Source organism: Hordeum vulgare, chromosome 5H (assembly GCF_904849725.1).
Source record: "Hordeum vulgare subsp. vulgare chromosome 5H, MorexV3_pseudomolecules_assembly, whole genome shotgun sequence".
Classification (NCBI taxonomy): domain Eukaryota; kingdom Viridiplantae; phylum Streptophyta; class Magnoliopsida; order Poales; family Poaceae; genus Hordeum; species Hordeum vulgare.
The window spans coordinates 586099698-586118202 of record NC_058522.1 but is presented as its reverse complement, the minus strand read 5'-3'; the positions used below and the strand labels follow the sequence as shown (position 1 = coordinate 586118202).

The 18505-nt window shown below is 47.7% G+C and overlaps 1 protein-coding gene and 1 long non-coding RNA gene across 2 annotated transcripts; both read left to right on the top strand.

The window, feature by feature from the left end:
- The first annotated feature begins 5590 nt into the window (after positions 1–5590).
- Positions 5591–10056, top strand: LOC123399703 (putative disease resistance protein RGA3). Its single transcript, XM_045094094.1, has 2 exons — positions 5591–9839; positions 9967–10056. Exon 1 carries the CDS (start codon positions 5604–5606, stop codon positions 9822–9824), a length of 4221 nt encoding a protein of 1406 aa, XP_044950029.1. The 5' UTR covers positions 5591–5603; the 3' UTR covers positions 9825–9839; positions 9967–10056.
- Positions 10057–10062: 6 nt separating this feature from the next.
- On the top strand, positions 10063–10531 carry LOC123399702. Its single transcript, XR_006610417.1, has 2 exons — positions 10063–10201; positions 10307–10531. It is a non-coding gene; the product is annotated as an uncharacterized LOC123399702 (long non-coding RNA).
- The last annotated feature ends 7974 nt before the right edge of the window (positions 10532–18505 follow it).

The window sequence follows — 18505 nt, the reverse complement described above, 5'->3', positions numbered from 1 at the left end:
GGGTCCAAGGGAAACCCCAAGGGGTCGGCCGAGCCAGGGGGGAGGACTCTCCCCCCCCAAACCGAGTCCTACTTGGTTTGGTGGGAGGGAGTCCTTCCCCCTTCCCACTTCTTCCTCTTTTTTTTTTCCTCCTTTGATTTTTCTTCCTTGGCGCATAGGATTTGGTGGGCTGTCCCACCAGCCCACTAAGGGCTGGTGTGACCCCCACAAATACCTATGGGCTTCCCCGGAGTGGGTTGCCCCCTCCGGTGAACTCCCGGAACCCATTCGTCATTCCCGGCACATTCCCGGTAACTCCGAAAAACTTTCCGGTAATCAAATGAGGTCATCCTATATATCAATCTTCGTTTCCGGACTATTCCGGAAACCCTCGTGACGTCCGTGATCTCATCCGGGACTCCGAACAACATTCGGTAACCAACCATATAACTCAAATACGCATAAAACAACGTCGAACCTTAAGTGTGCAGACCCTGCGGGTTCGAGAACTATGTAGACATGACCCGAGAGACTCCTCGGTCAATACCCAATAGCGGGACCTGGATGCCCATATTGGATCCTACATATTCTACGAAGATCTTATCGTTTGAACCTCAGTGCCAAGGATTCGTATAATCCCGTATGTCATTCCCTTTGTCCTTCGGTATGTTACTTGCCCGAGATTCGATCGTCAGTATCCATATACCTATTTCAACCTCGTTTACCGGCAAGTCTCTTTACTCGTTCCGTAATACAAGATCCCGCAACTTACACTAAGTTACATTGCTTGCAAGGCTTGTGTGTGATGTTGTATTACCGAGTGGGCCCCGAGATACCTCTCCGTCACACGGAGTGACAAATCCCAGTCTTGATCCATACTAACTCAACTAACACCTTCGGAGATACCTGTAGAGCATCTTTATAGTCACCCAGTTACGTTGCGACGTTTGATACACACAAAGCATTCCTCCGGTGTCAGTGAGTTATATGATCTCATGGTCATAGGAATAAATACTTGACACGCAGAAAACAGTAGCAACAAAATGACACGATCAACATGCTACGTCTATTAGTTTGGGTCTAGTCCATCACGTGATTCTCCTAATGACGTGATCCAGTTATCAAGCAACAACACCTTGTTCATAATCAGAAGACACTGATCATCATCGATCAACTGGCTAGCCAACTAGAGGCATGCTAGGGACGGTGTTTTGTCTATGTATCCACACATGTAAATGAGTCTTCATTCAATACAATTATAGCATGGATAATAAACTATTATCTTGATACAGGAATTATAATAATAACTATACATTTATTATTGCCTCTAGGGCACAACTCCAACAAGACCAAGGCCACAGAAGTGGCTCCCGCAAGCATGATGACCGGGGTGGAGATCATGAAGGTGGATCTCAACACCGTGTCGCCAAAGAAGAGGCGTGGTTCGAGAAGATGTAGGCCGACATGCTCAAGTTCGACGAGGAGTGATCTATGGCGGCGAGCGCCATCTTTTTTGGACGTCGGCGGGTGTGTTGGCATGACCAGGGGGCGCGATGGTGTGCTTTGAGACGTGCAGTTTCAACTCTAGTGGTGGACATGCAACTGACCAACATCACTCCCGTTCGAGTTGCGGGCACAGCCGAGTTGCGACACATGCAGTTGCAACTATAGTGGTGGATATGGAACTAACGAACATCCTCTCCCCTCTAGCTAGCTGCAACTCTAGTGATGGACACCTAACTAGCCAACATCATCCCCCTCCAGTTGCAACACTAGTGGTGGACATGCAACTGGCCAACTTCCCTTCTCTTCAGTTGCAGACATGTTGCACCACTTGCAGTTGCAGGTGAGTTACGACACATGCAGTTACAACTCTAGTGATGGACATGCAACTGGTCAATATCCCTCCCCTTTAGTTGTAGTCGTGTTGTACCCTTGCAGTTGCACGCGGGTTACGATATGTTCAGTTACAACTCTAGTGATGGACTTGCAACTAGTCAACATCCCCCTCCCTTCGGTTGCAGTCGTGTTGTACCCTTGCAGTTGCAGACGAGTTACAACAAGTGAAGTTACAACTCTAGTGGTGGGGATGCAACTAGCCAACATCTCCCCCCTTCAGTTGTAGTTGGGTATATAACCTTGCAGTTACAGGCAGATTATGACACGTGCAGTTACAAGACTAATGTTGGACATACAATTACAAAACATCCACCACTTGTAGTCGATTGTACTATTTGCAATCACGGGCTATGACACGTGTAATTGCTCCATATGCCACATTCACAAAACTCACATTGCACACAATGACACAAATAATGTAGTGCAACTGGACAAAAATAAGAAACAATAGAAAATAAGAAAAATAAAAACAAAAAATATCAAGAAAAATAAAAATGAAAGGAGGAAAGAAAATAAACGAGACAAAAGAATAAAAAACATGAAGGAATGGGAAAATAAATAAAAAACAAAGATATACAAGAGAATAAATGAAAATGAAAGTAAGAAAGATATTGTAGCCCAAAAAAAAGCTGACAACAAAAAGACCAAATCCCAGGCCAGCTTACTGTACAAACCCAACCCTGAAATAAAAAAAAGGACAAAAAAAGCAGCCCAATCCCGATGGTCATACATGGGCTGTTTCTTTGAAACTGGGACCCCATCTTAGAGCATCTCCAACAGCAGCACGAAAAAACAAGCGCGCGGTAAACTGCATTTTTAGCGTATGGGGGGCGAAATCGCGCGTTCCAACGGATGCGGGAAACTAGCGAGCGGTAAACTATTGCTCGCGCGGGAGAAAACGGGCGGCCGCGCGCTAGATTTGGCGCACCGTTTTCAGCGCGTCTATAAGAGCATCTCCAACAACGGCGTAAAAAATGCACGCACGGTAAACTGCACTATTAGCGCACGCGGGATGAAATCGCGCGCTCCAGCGGACGTGGGAAACTAGGGCGTGATAAACTATTGCACGCGCGCGGGGGAAAGCGGGCGGCCGCGTGCTAGATTTGGTGCACCACTTTCAACGCGCCTATAAAATGCGGCGCTCGCCACACGGCTGCCCATAGCCACGCGCCCTCTGGCGCTCCCTCTGCCACCATGCCGCCGCGCCATCGTGGATCCTTCGGTTACCACGACATCCACGAGCGCCGCGCCGGCATCTACTACGGCGAGATCAGGTGCGGCGGCGTGCGCCTCGGCCACGACACCTCCGAAACCGCGCACGAGGCCGCCCGCGCGTACGACGCTATACGCGGCGGCGTGGAGCCTAGGAGGCCTCGTGTGCAAATGAACTTTCAAGATGTCTACACGCGCGAGCAGGCGCATGACCTCGCCCCTCCACCTCGTCTGATATCAGACCAGGATTGTCAGGAGCACCGTCGACAGCAGCGCCGGCTCCTCGTCGCCGAGGAGGACGAGCGAGCCATGGCGGAGTGGCGCCGAAGCCACCCGGAGGACGCCGCCGTCGAGAACGCCTTCTGGGCGAAGAGGACGGCAAGGCGTCGCGAGGAGCGGCAGGACAAGTGTTGACGCAAGTTACTCGGTATATCGCAGTGCGTGACCGTCAACAGCGGTGGGACGCCCATCTTCACTTCTGACGATGAACGTTGGGAGGACGCATGGCAACCTACCCCGAACAGCACCCACAGTGATGACTTAGAGTAGTTTTATTACCGTGTTGGACTAGTTTTATTATCTATATTATCGTGTTGGACTAGTTTATTATCTATATAAATGAATTATGTATCAAATCTATGGTCATATTTTTAGCGTGTTGGATTAGTTTTGTGTTTTAATTTGCAGCGTCTGCTGGAGCGCCGTGCTCCCGCTAAAATATGCTGCAGCCGCTGGGGCTGGCGCTCGTCGGCGTGCTAAAAAAAAGCTAGTCACGCGCTTCAAATCCGTATTTTGGGTGCCGATCGAAGCGCGCCTGTTGGAGATGCTCTAAAATGCGGCGCTCGCCACGCGGCTGCCCATAGCCACGCGCCCTCTTCCGCTCCCTCTGCCGCGCCCTCTGCCGCTCCCTCTACCACCATGCCACCGCGCCGCCGTGGATCCTCGAGTTACCACGGCTTCCGCGAGCGTCGCGCCGGCGTCTACTACGCCGAGATCAGGTCCGGCGGCGTGCGCCTCGGCTTCGGCACCTTCAAAACCGCGCATGAGGCCGCCCGTGTGTACGACGCGGCGGTGTGGCGCCTAGGAAGGCCTCGTGCGCAGATGAACTTTCAGGATGGATGTCTACACGCGCGAGCAGGTGCATGACCTCGCCCCTCCACCTCGTCTGATATCAGACCAGGACCGTCAGGAGCACCGGTAGCAGCAGTGCCGGCTCCTCGTCGCCGAGGAGGGTGAGTGAGCCATGGCGGAGTGGCGCCGGCGCCATCTGGAGGACGTCGCCGCCGAGAATGCCTTCTGGGCGGAGAGGACGGCAAGGCGTCGCGAGGAGCGGTAGGACAGGCGTCGGCGCAAGTTACTTGCTATATCACAATGCTTGCCCATCAACAACGGTGGGATGTCCATCTTCACTTCTGACGATGAAGGTTGGGATGACGCATGGCTATCTACCTCAGACAGTACCCACAGTGACGATTCGGAGTAGTTTTATCTATCTATGATAGTTTTATTATCGTGTTGGACTAGTTTTATTATCTATATTATGGTGTTGGACTAGTTTATTATCTATATAAATGAGTTATGTATAAAATGTATGTCTATATTTTTAACATGTTGGACTAGTTTTGCGTTTTAGTTGTCAGAGTCTGCTGGAGCGCTGCGTGCGCGCTAAAATATGATACGACCGCTGGAGCCGACGCTCGTCGGCGCGTTAAAAAAAGGTAAATTCGTTTTTTGGACGCCGAAGCGCGCCTGTTGAAGATGCTCTTAAAGCAGGAAAACAAATAGAATCGGACAGGGCGTCGCGTGAGACTTTTGTTAAGTCTCAGTCGACTAAGACATAGCAAACCCCGAAAAAAAAAACACTCAAGCTATCTTGGAAGAACAAGAATTGCAAGTGCAAAATATTCGCATGTAATTTGCACTTCCAGCTCTTGTTTTTCCCAGGCATGCAGCTTGTGTGCACGGCGGATTGAGCACATATCCTGCTAGGGTTCCATCGATGTTGTTGCCATGGCAACTTGCATGCATGCATGTAGACAATGGAGCGGATTGGGAAGAGAAACAATAATGGAGGAAGGCATCGATCGGAAGTGATGTCGTGGGTTTGAGGTTGGCATCGCCGCCCAGGTCGCTGGTGGTGTGTCGTGGGAGAGCTGGCCGGGTCGTCGCTCTACCTACCTAACGCTAGCTAACGCCACATGGGATGGGATGGGATGGGAATGGTGGCCACGAACGTTGGGATCGGAGAGCGACGACCGCTAGTCTAGAATAATTCATGGCAGATCATCCCATTCCCATCTCGAATCCATCCATGTGCAAGGCCGTCACATCTCCAATCCATTGCTCTCCAATCTCCATCCACACCCAACTCCCCGGCGGCCATCCACAACGACCTCCATCCAAGCCACGCCGCCTCACCCCGCTAGCAGCTGCTCCACTGCTCCGGCGCTAGGAGAGGCGGCCGGCGGACTGCCTGTCTGCATAGAGGGAGAGAGAGAGAGAGAGGGGGGGAGATGGAGGTGGCTGTCGGCTCGGCGACGTCGCTCCTGGGCAAGGTGTGGACGACGCTGTCTGATGGTCTGGTGGCGGCGTACGTGGATAGCCTCCAGCTCGGCCAAAACTCGGAGCAGATCAGGGACAAGCTGCTGCACACGCAGGGCCTCCTGCACAACGCCCAGGCCCAGCTGAGCGACAACCCTGGCCTGCAGCGCTTGTTGGAGAAGCTGAGCAGGGACGCCGACCATGCTGAGGATCTCCTTGATGAGCTCCACTACTTCCAGATCCATGACAGGCTCCACGGCACCAACTACGCCACCACCCAAGAGGCCGGCCCGGATCTGGACAGCCTTGTCCGCCATCAAGCTCTCCACGCCGGTAGTGCTCTTCGCCACACCCTAACCAGCTTGCTCCACTGCTTTTCTTGCTCCTCCTCTACACCCAAGGTCAAGAGCGATGCTGCTGCTGATGATTTTGCTGCTGCTGCTGTTGCCGGCGTCACCAACTCCAACTCTGCTAGTGCTGATGACAATGTTGATACGCTGCTGCATTTTGACAGAGTGTCCATGTCCAGACAAATCAAGTCCGTGTTACAGGGCATGCAGTCCCACTGTAATTCCGTCTCCAATTTGCTCAGCAGTACCCCAACCAACAACACAGCAGTCGGCGTCGTCTTACATCGGCCTCAGACTGTTTCCATGATTATACAAGATACATTGCATGGCAGGACAAACACTTTTGAGGAAACTCTAAACCGTATCACCGCTGTTACCGCCGGTGCCACACACACTCAGACTCTTTCTGTTCTTCCTATAGTTGGTCCAGGGGGTATTGGAAAGACAACTTTCACCACTCACCTCTACAATCATGCAAGGACTGATGAGCACTTCCAAGTCAAGGTCTGGGTGTGTGTATCCACTGATTTCGATGTGCTCAAGCTCACCAGAGAGATCCTTGGCTGCATACCTGCAACTGAAGGGGGAGGAAGCAACAGCAACATTGCAAATGAAACAACCAATCTAGACCAGCTTCAGAGATCCATTGCACACCGTCTCAAGTCCAAGAGGTTTCTGATTGTCTTGGATGATATATGGAAATGCGACGGTGAGGATCAGTGGAAGACCCTCCTAGCTCCATTCACAAAGGGGGAAGCCAAAGGAAGCATGCTACTGGTCACTACTCGGTTCCCAAAGGTAGCAGACATGGTGAAAACTGTTGATCCACTGGAGCTGCGAGGTTTGGAGCCTAATGACTTCATCACATTCTTTGAAGCATGTATATTTGGTGAAGAAGACAAGCCGAAGAATTATGAAGATGAGCTAGCTGTTATTGCACGAAAAATTGCAGACAAGCTAAAGGGTTCCCCATTGGCAGCGAAAACAGTTGGCAGGCTATTGCACAAGGAACTTTCTCGGCAACATTGGAATGGAGTTCTTGAAAAGCATCAGTGGCTAGAGCAGCAAAATAATGATGATATCATGCCATCCTTAAAGATTAGCTACGATTGCCTCCCATTTCATCTAAAGAAATGCTTTTCCTATTGTGGCCTTTTCCCTGAAGATCATGACTTTACTTCTTCAGAAATCAGTCATTTCTGGGCTGCAATAGGCATCATAGACGCTCATCACCAAGCCAGTAGGAATTACTTGGAACAACTAGTGGACAATGGTTTTCTCATGAAGAAGAAATCCAATTATCAGGGTGATCGTGATCGATACTACTATGTAATGCATGATTTGATGCATGAGCTATCTAAGAGTGTTTCTGCACAAGATTGCCTCAATATAAGTGGCTTAGATTTCAGAGCTGATGCCATCCCACAATCTGTTCGGCACTTATCTATCAACATAGAAGACAGATATGATGCAAATTTTGAGCAAGAAATGTGTAAACTAAGGGAGAGGATAGACATTGCTAATCTGCGGACTTTGATGATTTTCAGAAGATATCAAGAAGAAAGAATCACCAAGCTTTTGAAAGATACCTTTAAGGAAATAAATAGTCTGCGTGTCCTATTTATAAGGGTGAAGTCTGCACAAGATTTTCCATATAGGTTTTCAAAACTTATCCACCTCCAGTACCTCAAAATTACTTCATATAACTACAGTGAAGATGAAATGAGTTTGCCTAGTACACTATCAAGATTTTATCACTTGAAATTCTTGCACCTATATGGTTGGTGTCGTAGTTTTGATTTGCCTGAAGACTTTAGCCACCTTGAGAATTTACATGATTTCCATGCTAGAAGTGAATTCCACTTCAATATTCGCAATGTCGGAAAGATGAAGCATCTGCAGGAGCTGAAAGAATTCCATGTCAGGAAGGAGAGCATGGGATTTGAACTGACAGAACTTGGGGCGTTGACAGAGCTTGAAGGAGGACTGGTTATACGTGGTCTTGAACACGTGGTAACCAAGGAGGAAGCTACTGCAGCCAAATTGATGTTGAAAAGGAATCTGGAGGAGTTGGAATTACTTTGGGGCAGAACTACAGATTCTGATATTCTTGATGCTCTTCGACCACACCCGAATCTTAGAGCACTTAGAATTGCAAATCATGGTGGTACAGTTGGTCCTAGATGGTTGTGTCTTGGAGACATCTGGTTAACAAGTTTGGAGACTCTCACTCTACAAGGCGTATCTTGGAGCACCCTCCCGCCTTTTGCGAAGCTACCAAATCTCAAGGGACTCAAATTGATGAAAATTTCTGGAATGCTTCAGTTTGGGCCTGTCTGTGGTGGCGCTCCAGGCAAATGTTTTATGCGCTTGAAGACAGTTGAGTTTTATGAGATGCCAGAACTTGCTGAATGGGTTGTGGAACCTAATTGTTGTTCCTTTCCAAGTCTTGAAGATATCAGATGCTTCGGTTGTCCGAATCTCCGTGTGATGCCCTTGTCGGAGGTATGTTGCACCAATTTGCGCAGACTTATAGTTTCTGGGTGCCCCAAGATGTCTCTGCCTTCCATGCCTCACACCTCCACACTGACATGTTTGGTTGTTAAAAGATATGTTTCTGAAACGTTGTTGTCTTATGATGGAAAGAGTTTGGTTGTTAGAGGGTATGGTGGTGCTTTGGCCTACCACAATGTGGATAAAGTAGAAGAAATGGATATTGCAAATGTATCACACATATCATTGACAGACATTGAAAAGTTTAAATCCTTAAGAGAGCTAACTGTCGGAAGATGCGACGGTTTGTTCCCTGAAGAGCTGGATGGCAGTTTTGTCTTGCGTTCAGTTAAGAGTCTCAAATTAGATGTATCTCATCTTACCAGCAGCAAATCATCATTGTCAAAAGTGTTAAATTGTTTCCCAGCTGTTTCTGTGTTGAGGATATTTGGAGATGGAAACCATGACTATGAGGAGCGTGCAGTACAGCTCCCATCATCCAGCTCACTGCAGGAACTTACCTTGTGGAAGTGTAAGGGCCTGGTTCTTGTGTCTGTGGAGAAGGATAATGGAAGAGGAATTCAGGAGTACAAGTCGTTGCTCCAATCATTAAGAATATCCAAATGTGGCGAATTTTTGTGCCGGTGGCCCTCCTCGGCCATTTGCCCTTTCCCTGCTTCCCTGAGAAAACTTGATATTGTGGGAGAGCCAAGCATGCAGTCAATGGCTCTGCTCTCAAACCTCACGTCCCTCACCGGACTAAGGCTAAACTACTGCAGTAATTTAAGAGTGGACGGATTCAATCCTCTCATCGCAGTCAACCTCATAAACTTGGAAGTGTGTAGGTGCAACACCTTAGCAGCAGATCTGCTCTCAGAGGTGGCCTCTCACTCTCACTCTCAGAGGGCCAAATTATTGCCTGCTGAAAGTTACATATCTAGATTGGAGGTACTCAAGGTGGATGGCATCTCTGGATTGCTTGTTGCTCCTATTTGCAACCTCCTCGCCCCGGCCCTCCACACACTTGTATTCTGGTATGATAATGGGAGGATGGAAAGCTTGACGGAAGAGCAAGAGAAAGCGCTGCAGCTCCTCACCTCCCTCCGGACACTAGAATTTTTCTATTGCAAGGTTCTGCAGTCCCTTCCTCAAGGGTTACATCGCCTTTCTTCTCTCAAGGAGTTACGTGTAGTTGGGTGTCCAAACATCCGATCGATGCCCAACAAGGAGGGCCTCCCGGTTTCGCTGAGAAAACTGCAGATGGATCGTTTCAGTTGCAGCGCTGAGATAAAGGAGCAAATTGAGGAAATCAAAAGAACCAGGCCAGATTTATCCGTCGTGTATTTCTAACTAGACCCAAGCTAGGTAATAACACTTGTGGCCTCCCTATTTTTATTGTTCTTCTATTCTAGTATTCCTGAAGCAATGTTTATTAATTCGCCATCCATTTCTCTACGTCATCTTAATCACTCTTGTCAAATCTTACGTACAGACTGTTGCAATCTTTCTGCTACATCGAATATGCCAGTTAGTACCAACTTTCTGGTCCTTACTTTATGATTGCAATCATGCATCTGGAGTTACATGACTCACTCACTTGGTACCGATCAAGAAGAAGACTTGAGTCGCAGCTGCAACAAGTGATCGAGGCTGGAATCATGGAATTGTCAGGCTTGTGCTCCTCTTTCGCATGAAGCTGCAGCAGGACTGATCGCAGCGAGGAAGAGGTATTTAACTGCCTGCTGTTATGCAAAAAGAATGTTGTTGTTTTGTAAGGGTAAGGGCCACAGTCTTCAAGCACCACCTGATATATCTGTGTTGCATGTTTGCAGAATATCGGCGTTTGCAACCTGACATTTTTGCCTCAAAGTCAAAGCATGAAGAACATCATCGCCCTAAAAATCCTGTCGTTAGAATGGTGCAAAGGCATGCTTGAGATATTACATGATTGTTTGGGAGTCCAAGTCCGATGTGTATATCATTAGAGCACATCTCATTACAGCTCAGGCATGTAAAGGCCATCATGTATATATATTCATCTGATTTTGTATGCATGTGCTCCATTTATAAGGGGTTCATTCAGACCCCCGTGTGTGTTCTAATTGGTTCATTGTTTCCTCGAGTATTTTCTTTGGATGTTTTCCACCTCCTTTTGTTCCATTTATTAAGTTCATTTTTTATTGTTTTTTCGACAAAGAAAATATATTAATGCTGCGAAGATATCAATTAAATTAGTTTTCATTGTTTATTTCTCATTGTTTGTTGGAGTATTCTTCATTGCTGGAACATCCATCCATATACTAAAAATACTTTTCGTTGTGAACAGTTTGATGGTTTTCTGTACAAGTAGTAATATACTAGGTCTAGGTTAGTTTGCTGGGTGTGCTTAGTTTTTTTTTGTGTGTGTTAGGTTCGGAGGGAGAGCATCAACCACCAAGCCACTCATGGAGGCAATGGCAGAAGGAACTAACCCTGGCGGCGACTAGGGTTTAGGGTTTATCTACTCCGGCGGCACCTTGCCGTCGTTGAGGGTTGGGAAGCTCTTTTCAACAGATCCCGATCATGACGAAGGTTCTCTCCTCTCTTGATGGCATCCTCATCAACCGGTGCTCCTTGTGGCACGACCCAGGGGGGTGGGAAGGGAAAATCACCAATCGATCTGGAGTTGGCAATGAAGAACATGAAGCTTAAAGAATCTGAATTGGATGCAGTGATGGTGGAAGATGAAGAGATCTCAAAGTTCGCAGAGGAGACACGATGGCTTGCGGTTGCTAAAGTGAATACGACCAAATCCTTTAGTGCTGAATCTTTCAAAACAACGATGAAGTTCGTATGGCGTTTGGCATATGATCCTGCGATACTCAAGGCGGACGACAACCTCTTCATTATTCAGCTTTTATGTGTTGGAGACTGGAACAGGGTGATGCACCAAGGACCTTGGATCTTCAGGGGTCTAATGGTGGTGATCGAGGAATATGACGGCAAGGGCAAACCGCACGCGGTGGCTCTTGATCGGGTGCAGTTTTGGGCACAAATACATGATACCCCTGAACTATACCGGAAGGAAGTGGTACTAGATCAACTAGCTCGCCGTATCGGCCAGGTGAAGAGCATGGAGATGAACCCTACTAGGGTTTTTGAAGGCAATTACGTGAGGTGCGAGTCAAGATCAAAATAGATGAACCACTCGTCCGATTCACTCCACTAAAGATCAGAGGGGAGGAAACCCTACTGCTACCGGTGAAGTATGAGAAGATTGCTTTTTTCCGTGAAGTTTGTGGTATCATGGGGCACGTCCTGGAAGAGTGTGGGGATGGTGTACACGGCCCTGATGAGGTGGAATATGGGCAATGGATGATAGCTAACAGGCAAACACTACCATCTACCCAATACAACCAGAACAGCTACTCGAACCCTCCACGCAACCGGGCTCATCGAGGAAGGGGAGGAGGTGTTGGAATTATGCCCTAGAGGCAATAATAAATATAGTTCTTATTATAATTCCTGTATCAAGATAATATTTTATTATCCATGCTATAATTATATTGAATGAAGACTCATTTACATGTGTGGATACATAGACAAAACACCGTCCCTAGCATGCCTCTAGTTGGCTAGCCAGTTGATCAATGATAGTCAGTGTCTTCTGATTATGAACAAGGTGTTGTTGCTTGATAACTGGATCACGTCATTAGGAGAATCACATGATGGACTAGACCCAAACTAATAGACGTAGCATGTTGATCGTGTCATTTTGTTGCTACTGTTTTCTGCATGTCAAGTATTTATTCCTATGACCATGAGATCATATAACTCACTGACACCGGAGGAATGCTTTGTGTGTATCAAACGTCGCAACGTAACTGGGTGACAATAAAGATGCTCTACAGGTATCTCCGAAGGTGTTAGTTGAGTTAGTATGGATCAAGACTGGGATTTGTCACTCCGTGTGACGGAGAGGTATCTCGGGGCCCACTCGGTAATACAACATCACACACAAGCCTTGCAAGCAATGTAACTTAGTGTAAGTTGCGGGATCTTGTATTACGGAACGAGTAAAGAGACTTGCCGGTAAACGAGATTGAAATAGGTATGCGGATACTGACGATCGAATCTCGGGCAAGTAACATACCGAAGGACAAAGGGAATGACATACGGGATTATACGAATCCTTGGCACTGAGGTTCAAACGATAAGATCTTCGTAGAATATGTAGGATCCAATATGGGCATCCAGGTCCCGCTATTGGATATTGACCGAGGAGTCTCTCGGGTCATGTCTACATAGTTCTCGAACCCGCAGGGTCTGCACACTTAAGGTTCGACGTTGTTTTATGCGTATTTGAGTTATATGGTTGGTTACCGAATGTTGTTCGGAGTCCCGGATGAGATCACGGACGTCACGAGGGTTTCCGGAATGGTCCGGAAACGAAGATTGATATATAGGATGACCTCATTCGATTACCGGAAGGTTTTCGGAGTTACCGGGAATGTACCGGGAATGATGAATGGGTTCCGGGAGTTCACCGGGGGGGGCAACCTGTTGGGGAACGTCGCATGGGAAACAAAATTTTTCCTACGCGCACGAAGACCTATCATGGTGATGTCCATCTACGAGAGGGGATGAGTGATCTACGTACCCTTGTAGATCGCACAGCAGAAGCGTTAGAGAACGCGGTTGATGTAGTGGAACGTCCTCACGTCCCTCGATCCGCCCCGCGAACAATCCCGCGATCAGTCCCACGATCTAGTACCGAACGGACGGCACCTCCGCGTTCAGCACACGTACAGCTCGACGATGATCTCGGCCTTCTTGATCCAGCAAGAGAGACGGAGAGGTAGAAGAGTTCTCCGGCAGCGTGACGGCGCTCCGGAGGTTGGTGATGATCTTATCTCAGCAGGGCTCCGCCCGAGCTCCGCAGAAACACGATCTAGAGGAAAAACTATGGAGGTATGTGGTCGGGCAGCCGTGAGAAAGTCATCTCAAATCTTCCCTAAAAGCCCCATATATATAGGAGGAGGGAGGGGGACCTTGCCTTGGGGTCCAAGGGATCCCCAAGGGGTCGGCCGAGCCAGGGGGGAGGACTCTCCCCCCCCAAACCGAGTCCTACTTGGTTTGGTAGGAGGGAGTCCTTCCCCCTTCCCACTTCTTCCTTTTTTTTTCTTTCCTTTGATTTTTTCTCTCTTGGCGCATAGGGGACTGGTGGGCTGTCCCACCAGCCCACTAAGGGCTGGTGTGACCCCCCCAAATGCCTATGGGCTTCCCCGGAGTGGGTTGCCCCCCTCCGGTGAACTCCCGGAACCCATTCGTCATTCCCGGTACATTCCCGGTAACTCCGAAAACCTTCCGGTAATCAAATGAGGTCATCCTATATATCAATCTTCGTTTCCGGACTATTCCGGAAACCCTCGTGACATCCGTGATCTCATCCGGGACTCCGAACAACATTCGGTAACCAACCATATAACTCAAATACGCATAAAACAACGTCGAACCTTAAGTGTGCAGACCCTGCGGGTTCGAGAACTATGTAGACATGACCCGAGAGACTCCTCGGTCAATATCCAATAGCGGGACCTGGATGCCCATATTGGATCCTACATATTCTACGAAGATCTTATCGTTTGAACCTCAGTGCCAAGGATTCGTATAATCCCGTATGTCATTCCCTTTGTCCTTCGGTATGTTACTTGCCCGAGATTCGATCGTCAGTATCCATATACCTATTTCAACCTTGTTTACCGGCAAGTCTCTTTACTCGTTCCGTAATACAAGATCCCGCAACTTACACTAAGTTACATTGCTTGCAAGGCTTGTGTGTGATGTTGTATTACCGAGTGGGCCCCGAGATACCTCTCCGTCACACGGAGTGACAAATCCCAGTCTTGATCCATACTAACTCAACTAACACCTTCGGAGATACCTGTAGAGCATCTTTATAGTCACCCAGTTACGTTGCGACGTTTGATACACACAAAGCATTCCTCCGGTGTCAGTGAGTTATATGATCTCATGGTCATAGGAATAAATACTTGACACGCAAAAAACAGTAGCAACAAAATGACACGATCAACATGCTACGTCTATTAGTTTGGGTCTAGTCCATCACGTGATTCTCCCAATGACGTGATCCAGTTATCAAGCAACAACACCTTGTTCATAATCAGAAGACACTGACTATCATCGATCAACTGGCTAGCCAACTAGAGGCATGCTAGGGACGGTGTTTTGTCTATGTATCCACACATGTCAATGAGTCTTCATTCAATACAATTCTAGCATGGATAATAAACTATTATCTTGATACAGGAATTATAATAATAACTATACATTTATTATTGCCTCTAGGGCATAATTCCAACACAACCCACCCCGGGGAAGCCCATAGGCCTTGGGGGAGCCACACTAGCCCTTAGTGGGCTGGTGGGACAGCCCACAAGTGCCCTATGCGCCAAGGAGAAGAAAATCAAGAGAGAAAGAAAAAAAAGGGAGGAGGTGGGAAGGAAGGGGGACTCCCTCCCACCAAACCTAGTCCAACTCGGTTTGGGGGGGGGGGGGGAGAGTCCTCCCCCTTGGACTCGGCCGACCCCCTTGGGGCTCCTTGAGCCCCAAGGCAAGGCCCCCTCCCTCCCACCTATATATACGGAGGTTTTAGGGCTGATTTGAGACGACTTTTCCACGGCAGCCCGACCACATACCTCCACGGTTTTTCCTCTAGATCGTGTTTCCGCGGAGCTCGGGCGGAGCCCTGCTGAGACAAGGTCATCACCAACCTCCGGAGCGCCGTCATGCTGCCGGAGAACTCTTCTACCTCTCCGTCTCTCTTCCTGGATCAAGAAGGCCGAGATCATCGTCGAGCTGTACGTGTGCTGAACGCGGAGGTGCCGTCCGTTCGGTACTAGATCGTGGGACTGATCGCGGGATTGTTCGCGGGGCGGATCGAGGGACGTGAGGACGTTCCACTACATCAACCGCGTTCTCTAACGCTTCTGCTGTACGGTCTACAAGGGTATGTAGATCACTCATCCCCTCTCGTAGATGGACATCACCATGATAGGTCTTCGTGCGCGTAGGAAATTTTTTGTTTCCCATGCGACGTTCCCCATCAGTGGCATCATGAGGTAGGTTCATGCGTAGATGTCTTCTCGAGTAGAACACAAAAGTTTTTGTGGGCGGTGATGTGCGTTTTGCTGCCCTCCTTAGTCTTTTCTTGATTCCGCGGTATTGTTGGATTGAAGCGGCTTGGACCGACATTACTCGTACGCTTACGAGAGACTGGTTTCATCGTTACGAGTAACCCCCTTTGCTCAAAGATGACTGGCAAGTGTCGGTTTCTCCAACTTTAGTTGAATCGGATTTGACCGAGGAGGTCCTTGGATGAGGTTAAATAGCAACTCATATATCTCCGTTGTGGTGTTTGCGTAAGTAAGATGCGATCCTACTAGATACCCTTGGTCACCACGTAAAACATGCAACAACAAAATTAGAGGATGTCTAACTTGTTTTTGCAGGGTATGATTGTGATGTGATATGGCCAACGATGTGATGTGATATATTGGATGTATGAGATGATCATGTTGTAATAGAAATATCGACTTGCACGTCGATGGTACGGCAACCGGCAGGAGCCATAGGGTTGTCTTTATACTAACGTTTGTGCTTGCAGATGCGTTTACTATTTTGCTAGGATGTAGCTTTAGTAGTAATAGCATAAGTAGCACGACAACCCCGATGGCAACACGTTGATGGATGATCATGGTGTGGCGCCGGTGACAAGAAGATCGTGCCGGTGCTTTGGTGATGGAGATCAAGAAGCACGTGATGATGGCCATATCATGTCACTTATGAATTGCATGTGATGTTAATCCTTTTATGCACCTTATTTTGCTTAGAACGACGGTAGCATTATGAGGTGATCTCTCACTAAAATTTCAAGACGAAATTGTGTTCTCCCTGACTGTGCACCGTTGCTACAGTTCGTCGTTTCGAGACACCACGTGATGATCGGGTGTGATAGACTCAACATTCACATACAACGGGTGCAAAACAGTTGCGCACGCGGAACACTCGGGTTAAGCTTGACGAGCCTAGCATGTGCAGACATGGCCTCGGAACACATGAGACCGAAAGGTCGATCATGAATCATATAGTTGATATGATTAGCATAGGGATGCTTACCACTGAAACTATACTCAACTCACGTGATGATCGGACTTGGGATAGTGTAAGTGGATCATGAACCACTCAAATGACTAGAGAGATGTACTTTTTGAGTGGGAGTTTAGCATATAATTTGATTAAGTTGAACTCTAATTATCTTGAACATAGTCTAAGTCCACTTTGAATATATTTGTGTTGTAGATCATGGCTCACGCGACAGTCATCCTGAATTTTAATACGTTCCTAGAGAAAGCTAAGTTGAAAGATGATGGAAGCAATTTTGTAGACTGGGCTCGTAATCTTAAGCTAATCTTACAAGCTGGGAAGAAGGATTATGTCCTTAATGCTGCGCTAGGAGATGAACCACCCGCTACGGCTGATCAGGATGTTAAGAACGCTTGGTTAGCACGTAAGGAGGACTACTCAATAGTTCAATGTGCAGTCTTGTATGGCTTAGAACCGGGACTTCAACGTCGCTTTGAGCGTCATGGAGCATTTGAGATGTTCCAGGAGTTGGAGTTTATTTTTCAGAAGAACGCCCGGATCGAGAGGTATGAGACCTCCGATAAATTCTATGCTTGCAAGATGGAGGAAAACTCGTCTATCAGTGAACATGTGCTCAAAATGTCTGGGTACTCAAACCGTCTAGCTGAGCTGGGGATTGAACTCCCGCAAGAAGCTATCACTGACAGAATCCTTCAATCACTGCCGCCAAGCTATAAAGGCTTTGTGTTGAACTACAACATGCAAGGGATGAACAAGTCTCCCGGCGAGTTGTTTGCGATGCTGAAAGTCGCAGAGTCTGAACTCCGTAAAGAGCATCAAGTGTTGATGGTGAGCAAGACCACTAGTTTCAAGAGAAACGGCAAAGGCAAGAAGGGCAATTCGAAGAAGAGCGTCAAGCCTGTTGCCAATCCGCCGAAGAAACCCAAGGCTGGACCTAAGCCTGAAACAGAGTGCTTCTATTGCAAGGGTATGGGTCATTGGAAGCGCAATTGCCCCAAGTATCTGGCAGATAAGAAGGCGGGCAAAGAAAAATCAGGTATATTTGATATACATGTTATTGATGTGTACTTAACCGGCTCTCGTAGTAGTGCTTGGGTATTCGATACCGGTTCTGTTGCTCAAATTTGCAACTCGAAGCAGGAACTGCGGAATAGACGAAGGCTGGCGAAAGACGAAGTGACGATGCGCGTAGGAAATGGTTCCAAGGTTGATGCAATCGCCGTCGGCACAGTGTCACTTCAGCTACCATCGGGATTAGTGATGAACTTAAATCATTGTTATTTAGTGCCTGCGTGGAGCATGAACATTATATCTGGATCTTGTTTATTGCGAGACGGTTACTCTTTTAAGTCTGAGAATAATGGTTGTTCTATTTCTATGAGTAACATCTTTTATGGTCATGCACCGAATGTGAGAGGATTGTTCATATTGAATCTTGATAGTGATACACATATACATAACATTGAGACCAAAAGAGTTAGAGTAAACAATGATAGCGCCATATTTTTGTGGCGCTGCCGCTTGGGTCATATTGGTGTAAAGCGCATGAAGAAACTCCATGCTGATGGACTTTTGGAGTCACTTGACTTTGATTCACTTGACACGTGCGAGCCATGCCTCATGGGCAAGATGACTAAGACTCCGTTCTCCGGAACAATGGAGCGTGCAAGTGACTTGTTGGAAATCATACATACCGATGTGTGTGGTCCAATGAGCGTAGAGACACGCGGCGGATATCGTTATTTTCTCACCTTCACTGACGATTTAATTAGATATGGTTATGTCTACTTGATGAAGCACAAGTCTGAAACATTTGAAAAGTTCAAGCAATTTCAGAGTGAAGTGGAAAATCATCGTAACAAGAA

Bases quoted from the DNA above. Each gene is read 5' to 3' on its own strand.
- LOC123399703 (XM_045094094.1), top strand. From the start codon at position 5,604: ATGGAGGTGGCTGTCGGCTCGGCGACGTCGCTCCTGGGCAAGGTGTGG.